This window comes from Mirounga leonina, unplaced genomic scaffold (assembly GCF_011800145.1).
Source record: "Mirounga leonina isolate KUSES-001 unplaced genomic scaffold, KU_Mleo_1.0 Mir_152, whole genome shotgun sequence".
NCBI classification, from domain to species: Eukaryota; Metazoa; Chordata; class Mammalia; order Carnivora; family Phocidae; genus Mirounga; species Mirounga leonina.
Window position 1 is genome coordinate 6,462,759 of NW_023270380.1, and position 22,056 is coordinate 6,484,814.

General features: G+C 46.6%; 1 protein-coding gene across 2 annotated transcripts in view; it reads right to left on the reverse strand.

The window, feature by feature from the left end:
- NID1 (nidogen 1) overlaps window positions 1-22,056 on the reverse strand; it is a 78,391-nt gene that overhangs the window by 3,591 nt on the left and 52,744 nt on the right. Inside the window, exons 11-18 of one of the 2 annotated variants that reach the window (XM_035008511.1) lie at window positions 21,885-22,034; window positions 20,757-20,879; window positions 12,067-12,285; window positions 9,796-9,968; window positions 6,047-6,173; window positions 2,418-2,589; window positions 1,363-1,520; window positions 116-239 (exon numbers count right to left, since the gene is read on the reverse strand). In XM_035008511.1, coding sequence (XP_034864402.1) covers window positions 116-239; window positions 1,363-1,520; window positions 2,418-2,589; window positions 6,047-6,173; window positions 9,796-9,968; window positions 12,067-12,285; window positions 20,757-20,879; window positions 21,885-22,034 — 1,246 coding nt within the window. The remainder of the gene's footprint in view (window positions 1-115; window positions 240-1,362; window positions 1,521-2,417; window positions 2,590-6,046; window positions 6,174-9,795; window positions 9,969-12,066; window positions 12,286-20,756; window positions 20,880-21,884; window positions 22,035-22,056) is intronic. The other variant, XM_035008512.1, reaches the window with a different exon arrangement.

Genomic DNA, 22,056 nt, shown 5'->3' on the forward strand with positions numbered 1-22,056 from the left:
TCTTCCCCCTCCTTTCCTAACAACCAGAAGGATAAGGCAGGGGGCCACATGGCAGGGGGCTTGGCCTCCCAGAGACAGGGTGGCAGGGCAGGCTCCCCAGCCCCCGCTGACGTACGTCTTCCAGTCTGTGTAATACAGATGTTTCCCATAGCTGGTGACAGCAAAAGGGTACTGGAGCCCTTCGAGAACCCTGCGTCGGCCGGACTGCCCGGGCTTCAGACACTCCACCCGACTGGTGCCTATGCGGAGCGAAAACAAGGCGTTCATTGTGCACACATGAGACGGCCCCTTTGTGTCAAGACGAGTGATGAGGGCAAGGGTGAGAGAAGTCAGTGCGACCATGACAGATCCTGGAGAACACACGTGACCCGCTCTTCAACCGTGGAAAGCTTTCTCTTTGCCCTGCCTTGCCCCTGTCGCTGGCCAACTCCCACCTCCGCTGGGGGACCCAGACCTGGTTCCAACGTGGGCCGGAGCCGAGGGGCCGTTCCTTGCTCCACTCATTCCCAGAGCGGCTGGGGACTTAGTAGGAATGATGACGTCTTCCAGGTCTCGCTCAAGTCCCTACCCCCTGAAGCCTCCCAGGCCCTCCCTCCCCTCACTCAGAGCCCTTACCCTGGATGCAAGATGCAGCCCCTACACCCCGGCCCACGATGGCAGCCAGCAGTGTTGGGAACAGGGCAGGTACGGTACTCCACAGACACGGACAGCTGACTGACCCTGCTCCCCGAAGGAGCATCCCGCCCACATGCCTGCCTCAGGGACACCCCACGGCAGGGGCTCACAGCAGGACTGCACGCCTTTCTCTTCCTTGGCTCCAAGTCCCGCCTGAGTCCTTGGGGACAGATTCGAGCTATAGGAATGTAAGGCATGAATTGCATAATAGAGAGATGATATTAGGATGAGGACAGGCTCAAGGGGTCAGCATGCTTTTTCTCCAAGGGCCAGATGGTAATTAATTTAGGTTTCGTGGGCCAAGAGGCACAATTGAGGACATGCTGGAGACATTTATGTAACCTCTTACAATGTTAACATTTAAAAATGTAAAAACCATTTATAAGACCCAGGTGGTACTAAAGCGGGTGGCTGGTTGGATCTGGCCCATGGGCTAGAGGTTGCTGACTCTTGACTGAGAAGACTGAGAACTTGCCCTTGGACAGCGAGCGTCAAGCCTTGAGAAACAATACATCGCAGAGCAAAGATGGGCAGCTGTTTTTGCGCAAGAAAGTGAAAGAGCTATCTCACACCATCTTCCCCAGAACAGATACTAGCCCGCAGTGGGTAAGAATAAATGTTTAGTTTAAAGAAGAAAAAAAAAGCACTGCTCCAAAGCCAGGAGTCAGGCCTGGGGCTTTCCGTCACCTGCGTCCACCCAGCAGAGCTGAGATGAGTAGGCATCAAATGTCAGCCCGTTGGGCAAGCCCAGGTCATCCTGCACGAGAGTCCTCCGGTTCGTGCCGTCCATGTAGGAAGTTTCAATTTTGGGGCTATCTCTGTTCCAGTCGGTCCAATAAAGGTTCCTGGAGGAGGAAAAGGAAGGGAAAGAGGGAGACGAATAACGAAGAGGATGAGAAGAAGTTTACAAAGACAACTTAAAAAAAAACCCACGATGAAGACATTAGCAGGTGTTCAAACACAGTGTGGCTAAAACGGGTCTGGAGACGATAAGACGTGTTCTCCTTTGGGAAGAGACTTGGATTTGGGGGTTGTTTGAATTTGGTTACTCTTTACTAGTGAATTCGCTTCCCTTAAACATAACTGACATGGTCTATCTCGCTAAAGTGGGTAAAAAGACAGCACAAAGCAGAACACTGCAATGAGACAGATGTGGGAATTCCTGTCTGCTGTCCCTACACAGGGGGGCACAGCATCTGCCATCAGGGAGGTGGCCACGGGGCCACAGAACTAGGGATGTGGCCTCACAGGGAAGGGATCAGAGTGTGAAGGCGCTGAGGGCGTGGTGTGTAGATTCAGAGCCTGTCGTAGGGAAAAAGAGAGAAAGCATTGGTGTGATGACAAAACCCAAGAAGGGGTCTTCCAGGGGTCCATGGTGTGTTGGCCTGAGCCCCAGGGGTACATTTATGCTCCTCTGATACCCTTTTGGGGCTGACACAACACAGGTTTGATCCACATTCAACTCAAATGGAAATAACCAATTTCTGAGCTGTCGACTTACAGGGTCCCTTCCTTAAAGATTTAAAAGTGGAACATGGGATCAAGTCCATGGTCACGGGGAACTGGGATAAATGTTCTGGCATTTCACCGTGCATATCTCTAAGCCACCCACTGAGACCTGTTCATCCTGTGACGCATTCATTTCAGGAGGGCGATGCCGGAGTTAGAGCCTACCGCTTGAGAATATATAAAAAAGCAGCTGCAAACTGAATAGACCCACACCCATATTTACACACAGTTACCCTCGCACGGAGTCTGTTACGATGCCTCTGGGATTCACCAAATCAGTCTCAAACAGCACCCGGCGCTGGGTGCCATCCAGCTTTGCAACTTCTATTCGATCCAAATGAGAATCAGTCCAGAAAATGTTGCGGCCAAGATGGTCAAGGGCAATGCCTTCTGGACTTCCAAGATCTAGAACCAAACACAGGACACTGCTGGGTTTTTTAAGCAGGTGAGATTAGGTTTTTCTGATTACTCAGTGTTATTTCACATGGTGTTCCACCCTTGCACTTTGGGAAAACGAATGGGAATGTGGAATGCTTGTTGCTTATAAGTTAACCAACACTCAAAGTGATGCATTAAAGAATGTCACTCATTTACTTGGCAGACACCTACCCTGTGTACCATACTGGGAACCAAGCCCAACATCACACCTCAGCTGTGGCCCTGGCTTCCAGGAGGTTGCAAGTGATCACAATTCAGACTGAGTTCTGGCTTTATGGGAACATGGAGGCGGACACCAGACTTAGCCTGGGGAGACCCAGGAAGGATTTCTAGGGGAAGTGACACCTCGTGAAGCTGGCTCCTGAAGGACCAGCAGGAGTTTGTCAGGCAAAGATCCTAGCTGAGGGATGCCAGGTGGTGGGACCAGCACATAAGTATAAAGGAAGATTGGACATGGCTTGAAGTGAACTATATATAATTTTGGACGGCTGGAGTCTGTGAGGATGGGAGAGCCACCAGAGATGAAGTTAGGATGCCCATGTTAAGGAGCTTAGAGCTTATCCCATGAGCAAAGGGGAGGCATAGGAAGATCTTAAGATGGGAATGGAACAAAAAATAGATTTGCCTTATTCACTAGTTATTAGGGGAAAAGGGTCATCTCAGAGAAGTAACAGCAAGAAACCATAGCTGTTATTTCTTTTATACAAATATGAAAAGTGCAAAGAAGGGGCGTCAGTTATCAGAAGTAACACTCCCAGAGTCCGTACTAGGTTATAAGTGACTGATTCTCAAGCCAGGGCTTGCCACAGGGTAAGCCCACTGCAATATGAGCCTTCAGTGCCCACCTAACCTAACCACAAGTTCAAGACTGAAATGATGCCCTGACTACAAATAAAAACAAACTAAACATTAGATCCCCACCAGGGTTTTACTGGTCACTTAGGATTCTTTCCTAATCTTACTGATTCGACAGCTAAAGGTCACTTAGTATGGCTGGAAACCAGGAAGGGGAAGAGGCCAAGGAAGAAGCTACTCTACCCGAGGGATCCCAGGTTTGAGGAAATCATTCCCACACTGTGTTTTTCGCCAGTGTGTAAGCGGTTCAGACCCTCGGCTCTCTCAGATCAGCCTTCACTTGACTCCTAATATGACCTTGACTGTGGATGCTGGAAACACCAAAGCCCCGCCCCCCGGAAAGGACCCCGGCCAGAGGAAGTTTATTAAGAATGAGAAACAGCCCTTGAACAAGGTTTTTATTATTCAAACCAGAAGCAGAGATTTGGGAGGTATTAAAATATTTCCCACGTCCCTAGGGGAGAAGGGGCAGCAAGGCTGACCTCGGAAGACTTCTGGTGTCTTTCAGACAAAACCAGAATAAATCATTCCAGGGTCTATCTGGGATGAGCACATCCTCTGCCAGGGACACTGACGACTCAGACACACAGACAGGAAAGTCGGGGGGAAGGCTGTTCAATAGCACTATTTCACAAGACATCCAGGGGCACCCAGAAACTCCGTGTCGTTCCATCTCCTTAGAAACAGCTCCGGTCCTGATTTCGAACTCAAGAGCAACCAAACCTCCTCCAACCAGGAAAAAACTTCTTTTTGAACTATCACGCCAAAGAAATGTCTGGAAAACCTCACCCTTTACTGTGCAGTCAGGGCTTCTTAAGAAGGGAAGACAGCAAGGCGGTATTTTCCATACTGCTTATGTCAAGAGGAAACAGATTAGGATACTTATTAAAGATATTTGGGTAGGAGTTTAACTCAAGGAAAGAGAGAGACGCTTAGCATTGGGACCCCATTCCACCTTCACTCACTAGGGAGGCACCTACCTGTACCATGATAAAGGATGAAGTGGAAGTTTCTTTCTCCCTTTTTAAATAAAAGAGAATTTTCCCCAGTGATCTTCCCTGTACAAAGATCACATTCTAGTTTCATTCTGTGTTTTCACAGTGGACTTTGGCCTGGAATGTTCCTTACTGAGCTTAAAGCTTTCTTGGATGATTATCAGTTCCAGAAGCAACAGGAAATAGCAGTGATGACCTACTCCCCTCTTCCACGGGGTTTGCAAGTCAAACCAGAGATAACAGCAACAACATTTTTAACAGAGAGAGGGAGAAGACGCAAAAAGGCATTTTCAAAATTCTGTTCATTAAGCCAAACCATGAAAACTGGCAGACATTATTTAAGTAGCACCTTGGCTTCTAGAAAAGGATGCAGGGTCTATGTCCGAAGCTAGACATATTTAAGTCAACCTCTGCTTGATTCCTGTCCTGCTGCATCATCTTTTGTGAAGGAGCCAAGGAAGGGGGAAAAAAAAACTTCTCCGCAGGCTGTTCCACAGGCACAGCGACTCTCTGAGAATATCAATTGTCATGGAAACATTAAACTGGAAATTGGAAAAGCGACATTCAGCCCCAAGTCAAAAGAAATACCAAATGAGGCTCATACATTTAGAAGGTGTATCTTTGACTTGAGTGTTTTGCAGAGGAAGCAAGAAGATTTTATACAAGACCTATCATTGGCACAACAATGTCTTTTGATCGAAAATATCTGCAAGTCAGCTGATGAGTTATTGACTTAGCATTATGTAATATTTTCAGTAAAGGGGAATTTATACAGGTTCTTGGGTCTTTAATCTTGATAAAACACAGCCACAGAAAATAGTCATGACTTGAATATAGACATTATAATAATGCACAGTCCTTGGCTTAAATCAACCTCTATAAATTAAGGACTCGAGGTTAAATGTTGAGAGGTAGGCTATGCCAAGGTGTTATGCACTTCATTATCAGTAATGCCAACTAAAAATTGAGGAATACCTACGAAAGTTCAGCCCGCTTTGCTATACTCCTCTGTCACAGGCAATCTGAGCAAGTACCATGGGGGGTAAGGTAGAAAAGGACCCTCCCCCGCCAACCACCACGATGTCGCAGGCTAAACTGGCAACTTTTGACTTGAAAATTGTCTTGGGAATAGTCACCTATCAGGGATAATATTTGCCAATATGCTTGTAATCCTCCCAACTTTATGATGCATCTGCCTAATGGAGCATACCATGGGGCAGACATCCTGAGAATCAATTCTAGGCTCCACAGCCAGAGGAGAAATGGATATCCAAAGTGGACCATTGAGTTCGGCCCTTATTGTTCATTAAAACTTGCTGGATAAGCTTTTAGAGAAAGGCATGGGCACTTACCTGTTTTAATTGTATTCTTCTTAGGCCAACAACAAATCCAAGCTAAGGTGTTCATGACTTAATGATGAGTCCTTAGAGGACTTTTCAGAGAAGGCTGGAAAGGGTGGTGTTGAGGCCAAGAACCCAGTCCCACTCAAATCACTATATCCTGTATGCAACCATGCACTCTGCTCTCCCCCAAGAAGCCAAACCAAGAAGGGAGAGTGGTATTTGCTTGCCCACCTTGTCGAATGATGGTAGTTGGCTCTCCGCCATGCAGACTGGCTCTCCCAATGGAAGGCTCACTGATGTCCGTCCAGTAAACCATCTTGTCCACACAGTCGAAGGCCAGTCCAATGATGACTTTATCCTGGAAGTACAGACAGCGTAAGAGTGGCCCACTCACTAGCATCTGAGTGACCAACGATGGTGGGAATCTTTCACATCTTTACAGGTATCTGGATGCCTTTTTTTTTTTTTTAAGATTTTATTTATTTGACAGAGAGCGAGAGAGAGACAGGGAAGGAGAGAGCAAGCACAAGCAGGAGTGGCAGAAGGAGAGGGAGAAGCAGGCTCCCCTCTGAGCAGGGAGCCTGATGTGGGGCTCAATCCCAGGACCCTGGGATCATGACCTGAGCTAAAGGCAGACGCCCAACTGACTGAGTCACACAGGCACCCCTGGATACCTTTTTAAATGAAGTGTCTTCAAGTCTTTAGTCTACCTATTGAGTTGGGAGTTCTTTATGTAGTTCAGATAAAAATCTTTGTCATATACATATATATATGTGTGTGTGTATGTGTATATTTCCACTCATTATGTAGTTTTTCTCACTTTTTTGTTTGCTTTTGTTTTCATTTTCTCAATGGTGTTTTTCAAAAGCAAAAGTTAAAAATATTTATTAAGTTCAATTTATTATTGTTTCTCTTATGACTAATGCTTTTTATATACCATCTAAGAAATCTTTACCTACCTAAAGATCATTTTAAAAAAAAGACGCAAATAGGGCGCCTGGGTGGCTCAGTCAGTTAAGCGTCTGCCTTCAGGTCATGATCTCCAGGTCCTCAGATTGAGCCCCCAAATCGGGTTCCCTGCTCATCGAGTCGGGTTCCCTGCTCATCGGGGAGTCTGCTTCCCCCTCGGCCCCTCTCCCTGCTCGTGTGCTCTCTCTCGTGTGCGTGTGCATGCACACTCTCTCAAATAAATAAATAAAATCTTTAAAAAAAAAAGACAGAAATATTGGAAAGGAAGAGGTAAAACCACTCTAAGACAATTTGATTGTTTATGTAGAAAATCCTGGGGAATCCATAAAACTATTGTAACAACTGAATCCAGTCCAAGGCTGCAGTGTAAAAGGTCAATATAAAGTGGTATTTCTACATACTAGCAAAAAATAAAAAATTTCAAACAGTAATGTTTATAATAGCACCCAAAACAAAGTATTTAAGAACAAATATTTTTAAATGTGCAAGATTCTATACTGAACACTATAAAACATCACAGAGTGAAATAAAGGAAGACTCAAATAAATGAAGACATAAATTAGTCTAATGGATTGTAAGATTTAATATTGCTAAGACATCAGTTTTTCCTAAATAGAGTTAGAGATTCAATGCCATCTAGATCAAAATCGCAGCAGGCTTTTTTTCCCCTTTGGTAGAAACAAGCTTACTCTAAAATATCTACGGAAATGCAAAGTGAATATATAAAGAACTCCTACAACTCAGTAACAACAAATAAGCCGATTACAAAATGGGCAAAGGATATGAGTAGACATTTTTCCAAAGAAGATACATGAATGGTCCCTAAGTGCATGAGAAGATGAGAATATCACTCATTAGAGAAATGCAAATCAAAACCACAATGAGACACCACTTCACACATATTAGGATGGCTATTATTATAAACCAGAAGATAGTAAGTGTTGACAAAAAGGTAGAGAAATTGGAATCTTTGTACTATGCTGGCGGAAATGTAAAGTGGTGCAGTTACTGAGGAAAACAGTATGGCAGTGTCTCAAAAAATAAAAAAAAATCTGCAGAATTACCTTATGATTCAGAAATTCTAGGCCTGGTTTATGTTCAGAAAGAATGAAAGCAGGGACTTGAACAGATAGATATGTGTACAACCACATTCACAGCAGCATTATTCACAATAGCCAATGGGTGGAAGCAACCCAAGTGTCCATCAATGGATGATGCATAAACAAAATGTGCTAAATCTATACCATGATCAGCTTAAGAAGGAAGGAAATTCTGACATCTGCTACAACATGGATGGACCTTGAGGACATTCTGCGAAGTAAGCTGGTTACAAAAGGATAAATACCAAAGGATTCCGAATGCATGAGGCACCCTAGAGGAGTCAAATCCATAGAGACAGAAAGTAGACGCGTGGTTGCCAAGGGCTGGGGAAGGACGGAGTTATTCCTGAATGGGTACAGAGTTTCTGTTGGGATGATGAGTGGATGGTGGTGATGGTTGCACCATCACGATGAAGTAGTTAAAAGGGCAAAAATACCCAAAAAACAAATACATTAAAAGAACACAGTGAATCTTAATCCTGTTGTTTGAGCACCCTCCCCTCCACCTATCCCACCTCAACTTTTTGCTTTTCACAGCCTCATTTGACATTTAGGCTCTGCCCTTTGTCTTGGGTGACAATGACTGTCACAAGGGGCTCAACCCACTCCCGCTACCTGAGCGCGTGCACTGGAGGACACAAAGAAAGAATGACAATTGCCCCTGAAGGGATTTATGTTTCTGAGAGACAGCAGAAGAACACAGAGATCACCTATTCATTCAGCAAATAGTTTTGGCTCTAAGAACACCACTGTGAAACAAATACCTCCATTAAGAGATGGACGGTTGCTGGTCTTGCAAGCTTTACGTTCCTAGTGGGAACATATACATCAGATACAGAACATATATGTTGATATACAATATATCACGCAGTGCTACGGTAAAGACAAAGCAGGATAGGGAGACAGAGAGCAGTGTGGACAGGGCGGCCAGGACAGCCTTCCCAGAGAGGTGACGTGCCAACAGAAATGTGAATGAGGTGAGGCAGGGAACTGCGCAAGTGTCTGGGAGGGTGAGGACTCCAGGCAGGGGGGGCGGCAAGTGCAAAGGCCCTGAGATGGGGATACGTGTGTGGTGAGTTGAGGACCAGCCAGAAGGCCAAACGGCTGAAGCTGGGGTAGGGGGGCGGCAGGGACGGTGACAGGGAATGGGGTAGGAGAAGTGGCTGGAGGCCATGGGAAGAACTGGCTTTTATTCTGGGTGAAGGGAGAACCCATCAGAGGGTTTTGTGCAGGGGAAGAACATGAATCCAATCAAGGCTAATGACAAAAGGTTTTGAAAAGCCTCTTCACTCCTTACGGGACCTAAGGGTCCCCCTCTGCCCCGGCAACCCTGACCGAATCGTGCCAGAAGACCCCAGTTCTCAGGTCTGGTTTCTTGCCGAGGGCTGGGGGGGTGGTCAGGATTGCAGATGAAACTGGAAGGCTTTTCAGAAGTGTCCAACCTCTATCTAACGGACAAAAACCTCCAACTCACAAAATGCCTCTTTGATGCTTTGAAAAGCTCGAAGCTGAAGCCTATTATTACCTCGGGGCAGATATGAGGATCTAGAGTTGACGGTCTGCCAAACACGAGCCGCTGCACTAATTTAGCAGGAATGGCAAGGTCGGACCTGGGAGACGCACACAAACGAGACACCTAGCCCATGTGACGCCCCCACCCAAGGGGTCAGACACCACAGTGGTCTCTGAAAGGCCTTCCCGCTTCTGCTCCCAACCCCTCCTGGAGCTCCACAGGCAGCTCAAGAATACAGTGGCCCCATCTAGAGATGGACACCTGGGGTCACACGGAAATCAAGAGGCTCCTGAGTCCAGGGGTCAGGCCCCGGGGCTGGTCTAACAACTCCCTGCTTGATTTCCCAGGTCACCGAAGCACCGAAGCTAATTGCTAATGTGCAATTAGCCAGCACTCACCGGGGCGTGAAGCAACGTCTTGGCTTCTGTCTTCTGCATGGTGCTTCCTTCCAGGGGGACGCGCTCTATCTTCCCAGTCTGAGCAAAGAGTAAGTGGGTCCCAGGTGGCAGGGGGATCACAGCGGTAGGAACGGAGGGTCCATGGTGAATCGGCGGAGCCACTGTACTCAGACCTGGGTGGCAGGAGAGGTCAATGAGCAAGGCCTCCGTGCAGCAGGAACGCACGCACGGGGTCATGCCACCTTCGTGGCACCACAGACGGCAGAGCCACCCAGTGCCCACTGTACATCTAGAAGCACAAGGAGCAGAAAGACCACAGAGGGCATTTGCGAAGAAGATAAGGCAAGGCATGAGTTTAATATTAAAGGTCATGTGAAAACAAACAAACAAACGCCCAACAACGGCTTAGCCTTCCCCTTACTAGAAACAGAAATAATGTAACCATTCCAGCCCTGCTCTGGACACTGGCTGCCACAGTGAACCAAAACGACAGCAAGAGTAGCCCCCCAAAACCCCTGCCCCCAGGGAGCTCGCACTCCAGGGGAAGCTGCTGAGTTTCCCAAGGCGGGAGGGGCGCTCAGAGCAAACCTGCCCTACACTCCCTGTCCCGCGGGGCGGGCGAGTCACAGACCCAACCCAACGAGCGGGCACATGCCCTCCCTGGGCCTTCCAGGAACAGAATGATGGTCAGGGGCTCATTCTCCCCCAGGTTCGGCCTCACCTCCTCAACGCAGACCCCGATGCGTGGCACTACTCCCTGGCTCCCCCCAATGAGACCATGTCCTGAGAAGGGACAGGCAGCCCGGGCTGCAGGGGGAGGGGCCGGAATGGACGAGTCGTGGCCCTTCCGGGGCTCTGTCTCCGGCTCTCTGAAGAGAGAGAGTTGGACCCGGTCCTTACTGGGGCCATTTCCACTTCTTTCTCCGGCCTGCCTGTCTTGCCCATCGTACCCAGTCAGTGACATAAACCAGGCTGGCTGACTCCTTTACTAGCTCTGGACTCCATCCCTCCTCTCTAAACTCCCTGCCAGCAAGCCAGGTGGTTCCCTCACCTGTTAGGCACCCGCCGGGGCCGCTCACTCCAGCTCAGCTTCTACCCATCAGCCAGCGGTATTTCTAAAACCCAAACCTGGTCGCATCAATGCATGCTCAAGACCCTCCCCGGGCTCCCGGCTGCCCTCGAGATCAACCCCAGGCCCCTCTGCTGGGCATCCAAGGCCCTCCCCCGGGCTCCCCTCCTCTCTCCGACCTCTCAGCCTGCACCTGCTGCCTGCAATCGGCCTCCTCAACCCCAGCGTCCCCAGAGCTGCTACCTTTGCCTCTGCTCAATAACATATTCATCTGCAACACCTTCCCCAACTAGCCCACCACCCTCATAAGTCTGGGTTTCTCGGCCCCCTCCTCTCTCACGGAGCTCCTCTCCCTGCCCTACACCTGTTCACCTGTCCCGTGAGGTTCTGGGGGCCGCCTCTGTGACTTCCCTCTCTGGACCCCCGGGCACTGACCCCAGCATCTGAAGCTCAGTTAATATTGGCTGCATGAATTAAGGACCACTCCCTACTCACTTAGCGGCCTCTTAGCAGCTTCAGGAACATATCTGGTAGAGGATCAGTCCTTGATCCTCAGCTGAATTGAGAATGGAGCTTAAAGGACTGATTGATTCTGGTCGCTTGTGACAATGACCATTTCCTGCAGGATTTTAGAGCCGGGATCCTTCCTAGAGATTGCTTTGCTCCTCTCTAGTGTGGAGGCTGAGGCAGTATGGGTCCCAAGCAGCACAGCCCGGCCGGCCTCACGCTCCCCCCGGCTCCCGGCCCCGCACCTCCCAGAGAAGGCCTTCGGTTGGCCTCTTCCAAGCCTGCCACATCCCAGCCCGCAGCTGCTGGGAGGCCAGGTGGCCACTGCAGGGAGTCTGTCCTGAGGGACCTACAGCACACGTACCCTCTGCTACCAACGCGGTATGGCCACAGCCAGTGCGACCGAAATTTGTACCCAACAGGTGTGCACAGAGAGGAAGAGAACCGGTATGAGGAGAGGGTTGGGACAGAGAGATGGAGGGAGTGGGGTGCATGATGAGGGGGACAGAGAAGAGGGGTGCAGAGGGAAGAGAGGGAGGGAGGGAGGGAATGGGGTCCGGGCCGGTGGAGCAGTGCAGGATTTAGGGCAGACAGAACGTGGCACCTGTGTCCAGGGCTGCTCACGGGCACGGGGCCTCTGATCCCTGAGGCCCTTCTCAGACCCAAGCTCAGCGCAGCGCTGCCCTCCGACTTACAGGGGGGCCTCATCCCGGGCCTGGTCCTGGTGCCCTCCAGCTCACGGCCGTCGCGATCCACGCACCAGCACTGGCCCGTGCTGCCGTGGCACTGGGTGGGCACGTAGTACCCATGCTCGTCACACTCAGGGACAAACAGGCTGGGCCGCTGTGAGCCCGTCACCCCTGCTGCCCTGAGGATGTGTTCTCTCTCCAGTTGGCATCGGGTTTTCTCCATTTCTACGACAGAGACAAGGACAGGGGAGGTGGTCAGCTGTGTGACCGGGCAGTGTCCACTGCGAGAGACCCGCACCGGACGCAGACCCATGGAAGCTCATCACTGGGTTTTGTGTTGTTCATTTTCTAAAATTGAAAATATCGTATTATTTAACGGATGTCACGGTCAACATCATATTTATATTTTCTTTTCTCTCCTCAGCGATTTGTTTTGTTTGTAAACACTGAGACAAAACTGACAGAACACAAAAATAGTTATTTCACAGTGAACACTTCAGTAGCATTTAGTCTAATCACGATATGACGATATGACGAAACCACCACCTCTATGGAATTCTGATCCACTGTCCTCAGCTCCAAAGGAAAGCTGACACCTAGAAGCAGTTTGCTCTCCACTTCTGCCTCCTCCCAGCCCCTGGCAGCCAGCAACCTGCGATCTGTCTCCATGGATTGCCTCTCCTGGACATTTCCTATAAATGTGACACATACGTGTCATGCATACGACACGTGACCCATTGTGTCTGGCCACTCTCACTCAGCAGGTTTTCAGGGTTCGTTCACAGTGTAGGATCCATCAGTATGTCATTCCTTTTCATGGCTGCATAATATTCCACAGGATGGCTGGACCACATTTTGTTTATCCATTCATTACTTGATGGGCATCACAGAAATTTGTTTTAAGAAACTTCATTTCTCTGAAATTTGTCCTTTTTTATCATCTCAAGCCTCTTGATTATCCACAGCGAGTCCAGGTCAAAGATTTGGGAGACCAAACATCCCAGGGCACATTTTCCAACATTTGTGTTTCCTTTTAGCAATGAGCTCGTGTTTGGCATGAAACATGGCCTCTTAACCTGGAACTTGGATCCCCAGGTAAGGAAATAATTCTCTATCTGTGGGGAATGGCCTGGAATCAGTCAGTGACTCCCCAGTATGCAGAGCTGTAGCTGGTTCCACAATGGCTGGAGTGTGGCCACAACTCTGCAGTTGTGGCATGAAAGCAACCAAATATAATACATAAATGAATGAGAGTTCCAATAAAACTTTATTTACAAAAACAGTGGGCCAGATTCAGCCTGTGGGGATTCTAGTTATCAACCCCTGCTCTAGGGCATTGCTAGTTATGTTAGGGAGATATTTTATATAAATATAAAATGGTATGAGGAGAGGGTGGGGCCTTCAGTTGGCATATTAATTCACATATTAATGTGTTAACTAATATATTAATGTATTGGTAATAATATATATTGTAACGTAACATACAGTACTCTGTTTCACAGAACTTTGTGTCTGGAAAGTGTTTCTGACTCTCGGTTCCACCACTTTCCGTGTTATCTTGGGCACGTCAGCAACACTGAATAAGCCACACCCCTCACTGAAGGACAGCAATGGCGGCAGTAACTAATCTCATGTATTATTGTGAGAAGTGAAATATGATGAGACAATGCATACAGATGTAATTTGAAATCCCACATTCAAATGTTCATTTGCGTCTATGTCTACACATGGCCTCCACAGTGACATTCAGTAAATGTTTAAAGTACCTTCTGTCTACACTGCCAATTCTCACGCTAGCCTGCTTCACGTGGTTGCGCCCGTGATCAGAAGCAGTGAGTGGGCCAGGAAAGTGTGTGTTGAACCTGGCAAGGGAAAAGTGGGTATGCTTTCCCTTTTGTCCTAGGGGCTAATATTAAAAAATAAACCAACAAACAACATATTTGCTGTAGGAAGAGCCAAATGAAGATACAAATAAGTCAAATGCTCGAGAATAAAGATGTTGGGTTTTGTTAGCCCTTGGATGTAGAACTTGTTTACTTCCTCAATATCTTGCATGTGTACAGTGTTTTAGAGTTCCCATATCAACTGTCTCCATTCACACATGTTTCATTTAATTCTCTCCTACAGTTGTATGCAACAGACAACTCTTATTTTTTACACCAAATGAGAGACCCAAGGCTCAGATTGGCGAAGGGGCTCCCAGGCCACAGCACTAGGAAGCGACTCAGCTCAAGCTAGAACCTGGGTCTCTGGATTCCTGGCCCAGGCCCTGCCCCTCTGCATCCACGAGCCCAGTGCCCAGAACGGTTCAAGCACACTGGACGTGTTACGTCAACGGTGATACATACAAGTGAGCTTAACACACTCACTGAAACTATCTGTGACCCACAGACTCAGTTTCCTTCCGTCGATGTCTGTGTATGGTGCTGCCTTTCCCACTAGAAAACAGGCCTGGTGTTGTGTGTGCGCTCAACCACACCAAACTTTTAAGGAAGTAGGGGTTACTCCATTTTATGTGGCTGACGGTTTGGTGTTGACATGGTGTTTGGCCAACATACAAAATCTCAAGTGATCTACAATTTATAGAGGAACTTTTAAGTGCTGTACCTTGAACTTATAAAGAGGAGGAGAAAACCTACCAATTGTGACTCAGGAAATGGAATTTCAAGGATGTTTATGGAAAGCTGTGATGTCACTGGGTTTTTTGGGATGGCTTCCCAGCCTGGCCAGCAGGCAGCAAAAGCAGCCCTAGTGGGAGCCCCCTGCTGAGGGTCTTACCCCTCCATTGCGGGTGGGATGGGGAGGGGTAAAGAGACACATTTCCTGACCCTGTTTCTGGCTGATAAAATGACAACTCGGGCAAGATTCCTTTTATTCACCTAGTCTGAAGAAGCAGGCAAGACCTGATATTTATCCAGGGAAGAGCAGGAAGTCTGGGGTGATTTTCTCAATGTTGGGGACAAAGAAAATGAGAGAAAAATGAAATAGTCGGAGAAATAAGAAAAAAAGCACCTTTTAAATCTCTTGACTTGCATTTTATTTCCTTGCCTGATTAAATTTCTTTCTCTGTGTTAATTCAAATAAATAACTATTGTAGCCTCTGATATACTCAGTGGGGTGGAGGAACTCGTTTGGCGAGGCCTTACTTATTCAGCTTTTTTCTGTCTAGTCTGCCCCCACCAGGGGACAGCTATTCCTAGGGGCTCTTTCACACACCTAGATTTATCTATAATAAAAATAATCTAACACCAGAGACCTTAAGAATTTTTTTTAAAGGGTCTTACTCAAGGGGCGCCTGGGTGGCTCAGTCATTAAGCGTCTGCCCTCGGCTCAGGTCATGATCCCAGGAACTGGGATTGAGGCCCAGATGGGGCTCCCTGCTCAGCGGGAAGCCTGCTTCTCCCTCTCCCACTCCCCCTGCTTGTGTTCCCTCTCTCTCTGTGTCTCTGTCAAATAAATAAAATCTTAAAAAAAAAATAAAAAAAATAAAGGGTCTTACTCAATTTTGAGAAAAATTGCCATAGAAAATTCTCTTATACAAGGAGTTCAAGGAACTTTTTGTAAACCAAAAATTATTCAAGCCTCATGTTCTTTGTAAAACAAAGATGAATTATAGACTTTCTAGAGCCCCTTCTAGATCTAACTGGGAAATTCAAGTTTTCTAACATTGGGTTTGCTTGAAGCAAAGGGCACACTGAAACACAAACAAGACATATAACAAACAAAAAGTGTCCATTAAATTGTTCCTCAGCTTTCTTTTCTTTAAGTTGTATTATCCTAAATGTTTTCGTCTTTCTTTGCAGCCCTGCTCTCTGAACTCCTGAATTACCTTTGTGTCTAAAGATGTGTGGTGTGCCTTTCGGTGCAACATACTGGTAAGTGTGACGGGTGCCAAGCGTGAAGAGATGTAATCAAACATCGGTGGGCTTGGTATTTGCCCTTAAGGATCAGGCTTTACAACTCTAGCCAGGACTTTGTATATGCCTCTTTGATCCGCTAATAATCCACTTTCCTACTTTCCGAAACTCTAGACAGTTACATTCCCCCAGACAAGGTCGGCGGCTGTGGCTGTCAGCCTCCAAGATGGCCCCAATCTCCTGCCTCCTGGCATTCTCACATTTAGGCAATTCCCTTTCACACTGTCGGAGGGTTGACCTGTGATAATAGTATTACCAGAAGTGACAGCTTGTCACTTCCCAGATGAGGTTACAAAAGACCGTGGCTTCCATCTTGGATGTGCTCTCTCTCTCATCACTTGCTCTAGAGGGGGCCAGCTGCCAGGTCTTGAAGTCACTGAGGCAGCCCTGTGAAGACACCCAGGCTGTGAGGACCTGAAGTCCTCAGTCCAACAGCCCATGAGGAACGGAGGCCTGCCAGCAACCACGTGGGTCCCTCAGCCCCCAGTGAGCCTCAGAGAAGACCGTAGCCCCAGCTAATACCTTGACAACAACCTAATGAGAGACCCTGAACCAAGACCACCCAGCTAAGCTGCACCTGAATTCCTGACCCTCAGAACTGTGAGATAATATTTATGTTTTCAGCTGCTAACTCTGGGGATCCTTTATTACAATAGATAACTACAATTAACCCTTGAACAACACAGGTCTGAACTGTGGATTTTTTTTTTTAAGATTTTTATTTATTTATTGAGAGAGACAGTGATAGAGAGAGCATGAGAGGGGGAGAGTCAGAGGGAGAGGCAGACTCCCCGCTGAGCAGGGAGCCCGATGCGGGACTCGATCCCGGGACTCCAGGATCATGACCTGAGCCGAAGGCAGTCGCTTAACCAACTGAGCCACCCAGGCGCCCTGAACTGTGGATTTTTTAAAAAAAGATTTATTTTAGAGAGAGAGAAAAGGCGGGGGGAGAGGGATCGAGAAAAACACATGAGCGGAGGGGGGGCAGAGGGAGAGGGAGAATCTCAAGCAGACTCTGAGCTGAGCGTAGAGATCAACACGGGGCTTAATCCCGTGACCCTGAGATCACGACCTGAGCTGAGACCAAGAGTCAAACGCCTAACCGACTAAGTCACAAAGGTGCCCCTGAACTGTGGATTTCTTTGCCAAACAGTATGTAAATGTATTTTCTCTTCCTTATTATTTTCTTAATAACATTTTCTTTCCTTTAGCTCACTTTATGGTTAGAATACAGTATATAATACATATATAACATACATACTATGTGTTCATTGACTGTTTATGTTATTAGTAAGGCTTCTGGTCAACAGTAGGCTATCGGTAGTTAAGTTTTGGGTCAGTCAAAAGTTATACACAGATTTTCAACTGGGTGCGTGTGTGGGGGGAGGGAATCAGTGCTCCAAACCCCCGCGTTGTTCAAGAGTCAACTGTAACATGGTGGCCTTCAACCTTTCTGGCCATGACCCACAGGAATACATTTCACTCAGCAACTCAATACACACAGGCACACTGATGCGTGTGCTCACATCCTCACCCATTCACCAAGACAAGCGTCATTTCATGAAATGGTACTTTTCCCTACTATGTACACTCTACCTACTGGGATGTTTTCCTGATTATTGTTCTCTGTTCTATTCCATTGAAAAGAAAAGATAATAGCAGTCTACTGAACTGATTTCACAATCCACACTTGGGTTGTGAGCAAGAGTGCAGAGGTGCAGCGGGAGCAAATCCCAATTTCTTTCTTTCTTTTTTTTTTAAAGATTTTATTTATTTGACAGAGAAAGATACAGCGAGAGAGGGAACACAAGCAGGAGGAGTGGGAGAGGGAGAAGCAGGCTTCCCACGGAGCAGGAAGCCCGATGCGGGGCTCGATCCCAGGACCCTGGGGCCATGACCTGAGCCGAAGGCAGACGCTTAACGACTGAGCCACCGAGGCGCCCCCAAATCCCAATTTCTTATCTTGCCTGTCATTGGGTGACACTGCAGTCGCCATGACCTTAACTTACTCACTCACCCTCAAAGCCAGTTTAGTTTGATTCTTGTAAAACTTGTCCCCACTATATACAGTAGGTACCAAATTAAATGCTGACTGTCTGATTCCCTGCACTTCACTGTTTGGCAATAGGAGTCCGGATGACACTACACATTATTTTTCTCTCTGTTAATATTTCATAAAATGTTTTAGTCAGACAAAATTTAGAAAATATGAAGAAAACCTCTGTGTTCCTATTCCAGGTGAAAAAAATAATTAGAAATACGAAGCGGCCCCTATGAAGCCCTCCTCAATCCCAACTGCCTCTCTCTCACTGTGCAGGTGAACTTGAGCCCTGAGTTTTCGTTTTTCATCCCTATATATGTATTTTGTAGCTTTCTTACATATGTATACACACTTAGGTTTATTTTCATACGGTGTGATATTTTACATAAACGGGATCATACTGTATATATCCTTCTGCCACTTTGTTCCTGCTTAGCAAGTTTTTGAGATTTATCCATCAACTCTAGATCACTCATTTTAACTGCTGTATATTACTTCATTGTATGAGTTGTACCAAAACTCACTGGTCCATTCCTCCTGTTGATAATCATTTAGATTTTTTTTGTTACAATACTCAATGAACATTCACGTATATTTCTAGGGCACATCCTCTCTCGATGATATAACTAGATGTTGATCTTAAGAGAATGGGATGGAATATATAAACAATCCTAGCAGATAGCTCTGATTGGTTTTATCCTTGTCCCGTTTTCATATCTCAGCCTGCAGGGCTGTATTTGTTTCTATTTAGTTAACAGAGCCTTAGAGAAGGGGCAAGGAGTGAGGTTAAAAACCAAAACCAAAACCCAAAAAATGAAACATCTGCTTCTTTTTGAACTGGCGATTTAAGCAACCTAAGGAAATAACAAATGTTAGTCATTTTTAGTAGCTGCTGGAATGTCTTGACTGAGATTATCATGAACTCTTCTCTATGTAACCTGCCTATCAGAATCTATGGGCGGCATGATGGTTTTTACCCACAACTTCAGGAACAAAAGGTTGGCCCTGCCTCGGTTCTTCTTGGCTGGGGTTGGGAAACATTTCCTATCAAGGGCCAGGTGGTAAATATTTCAGGCTTTGTACGCTTTATAGTCTCTGCCACATCTACTGAACTCAGCCATTGTAAAATCAAAGAAGCCATAGGCTATACATGAACTAACAAGCATGGATGTTTTCCAATAAAACTTTATTTACAAAAATAGGAGGTGGGCCAGATTTGATGTGCAAGTGGTAGTATGCAGATCCTTGTTCTAATCAGAAGAAAACAATGTAGACCAGAAACATGTAGTATTATATATCCAAATTTTAACTTTAAATCTATTATTTTTCTCCTTTTTGATGGGCAACTATCCTAAAAACTGGTCACACCTAGTGCTGTTAGAGTGTGGGAAAATAAATACTTTTATATACTGCTAGTAGGAAACTGGTGCATTTGTCTATTTCTTCAATAACTATAAATCGGTGAGCACCATCATGGGCCTCATATTCCACCCGATACTGGGGACATAGGAATAAAATGCATATGCACCCTATACTCACAGGCTAGTGTAGACAGACATTGAAATAGTTATTAATTGCTTAAAAAGGTGGTGGTAAAATGGATATTTGGTTGAAACATTATATAATTGCGTATATATAGGACATATTTACAGTGGCATAAATACATCTGGCCAATAACAGAGTAATAATTACAAATAAGTAACCACATGACTCCAGTCTGAGGTGTCAGATATATCCTTAATCTCATGACAGAATATCATGTGGTTTAGGGGACCGAATCCAGGCTGGAGTCCATCTGACAGACCGGGGTTTGAGTCCCGGTTCCAGCACTTAATACCAGTGGGACCTTGATTACACCTTTATCTTCTTAAGCGTCAGCATCCTCTGTGTAAATGGAGATTGTAATCGTGTTCATTTTAAAAAGATGATTATGGGGGCGCCTGGGTGGCACAGTCGGTTAAGCATCTGATTCTTGATTTTGGATCAGTCGTGATCTCAGGGTCATGAGATTGAGCCTTTCATCAGGCTCCCTTGGGATTCTCTTTCTCCCTTTGCCCCTCCCCTCCTCAGGTAACTTCAGAAAGTACACAGTCCAGGTATAACAGGTAATATGGACAATTCTGTAGAGTCCTCAACCTGCATCTTTCCCCATTGGTGGCTCTTCACCCTGCTCCCCACCCCTGCCCGAGCTCTACTCTCCATGTCTCCCAGGAAGCTGGGATAGCCTTCCCTGCCTAAGAGAGAATCTTTCCTTCCCGATGACCTACGACCCTAGGACACCGGCTTCTCTCTTTCTTCAGATTCAAATGGAAACATTGGCTTTCCTGGGCCTCCAGTTTGCTAACTGCAGATCTTGGGGCTTGCAAGTCTTTAGAATTGGGAAAACCAATTCCTTATCATCTCTTTATAAACAAACCAACATGGACACACACACACACGTGCGTGCACACATACACATCCTATTAGCTCTTGTTTCTCTGGAGAACCCTAATACAGAGCAGTTCTTACCCTAAACTGCCAGTACAGCTATGGTCTGTGTGGCACCCCCCCGGAGTTGTTCAGTGCACAACCTGCACAATTATACACTGCAGCTGTGCTCTGATCTCCCACCTCAACAACCCTTAAGACTCTCCACAGAGACTCCAACTTCCCCACCTCAGCTCCTCTCCCAGGGCCATGCACTCAGTACTCATGAATGTGGCATGGCCTACCAGCTCCAAATGTCTCTGACACCTTACCTCCAGGCACACAGTGGAAGCCGTCTCCGTGATAACCCGGTTTGCACTGGCACATGAAGGAGCCTGGAGTGTTATGGCAGAAGGCATCGGGGTGACATCGGCTTGACTGGCATTCATCCACGTCTGCAAAACAGCCACCAAGCCCAGGGGACAGTGAAATTTCTTCTGGAATTCATAGTTTACACAATAACTTAAACCACTTGCTCAACTCTAGGGGACTCTGTTTCTGATCTGGGAACAGCGATTTAAAATTTACCAAACATGACTCATCAAAACACGAACTCTCCAATTTCTATCTAGTGTATTTATAAATGTGTTTCACTTTGATGATAGTGTTTTCATGGTAAGTCAAGCATGCAAAAGGAAAAGAGAGAAGATTCGTTTGCATTATAAAATGAGCCTTTCTCATCACAAACGAGAGCTTCAAAAATGTCAGAGAGTTTGGAAACATTATTAACAGCTGACAGAAAAAACCTCAGAGACAAGAGAAAATTCACATGTTCAGTAACGACAACAAAGTATCTCAGAAATTATCATCTTAGAGAAGCTTGGACTTTTCAGGAATGCTGTAGGCTGTGCTGTTAAGCAATTTTGCAATCAAAGGGTCGGGGGACTGTTTTCACAGTTATCTTACCTAAAATCATCTTTAAGAACATCTTGGCAGCCAATGAAGGACTGACCTCAGGTCTAAAAGAATTCTGGGCAATCGTTTATTCTTTGACGGTAGTCATTTATTCAGTAAGGGGACTTGGCTTGTTTTGGGGCAGAAGGTGAGAGCAGGCCAGGGGAATGACTATATATATATCTTACTAAACAAAAAGCTGGACCTCAAGCCCCATGTATCCAAGAGGTGTTTGCCTTTTCGCAAAAGAAAATCTCCTCAGTTCCTAGTAGACAGTAGGAGTCTAATTGTTTCCTACGTGAGCAAGTCACACAGAACAAAATAGTAGGGGGGGAGGCTAAGCGTCTTGCCCAATGAGAACAGCCCCCAAAGGAAAACGCAGGGTTCACACTACTGCAGAGAGACAAATGAAAGAATAATTCTCTTAATTTCAGGGGGAGTTGGTAATTGGCAGAGGGGATTTTTTTTCGGGCTCCACAGAGAGAAAAATCAGAGCAAGCACGCACCTTGGCAGGCTCGGCCATCCCCAGAGAAGCCTGGCAGACAGTAACAGGTGTAGGAGGCCCCTCCCATGTAGATACACTGAGCCCGCTGGGGTATGTCACAGTCGTGGAGACCGGTGGTACAGTAGTTGATGGGGCGCTGGTCCGCAATAGCTTCAAACACAAGGTTGACACA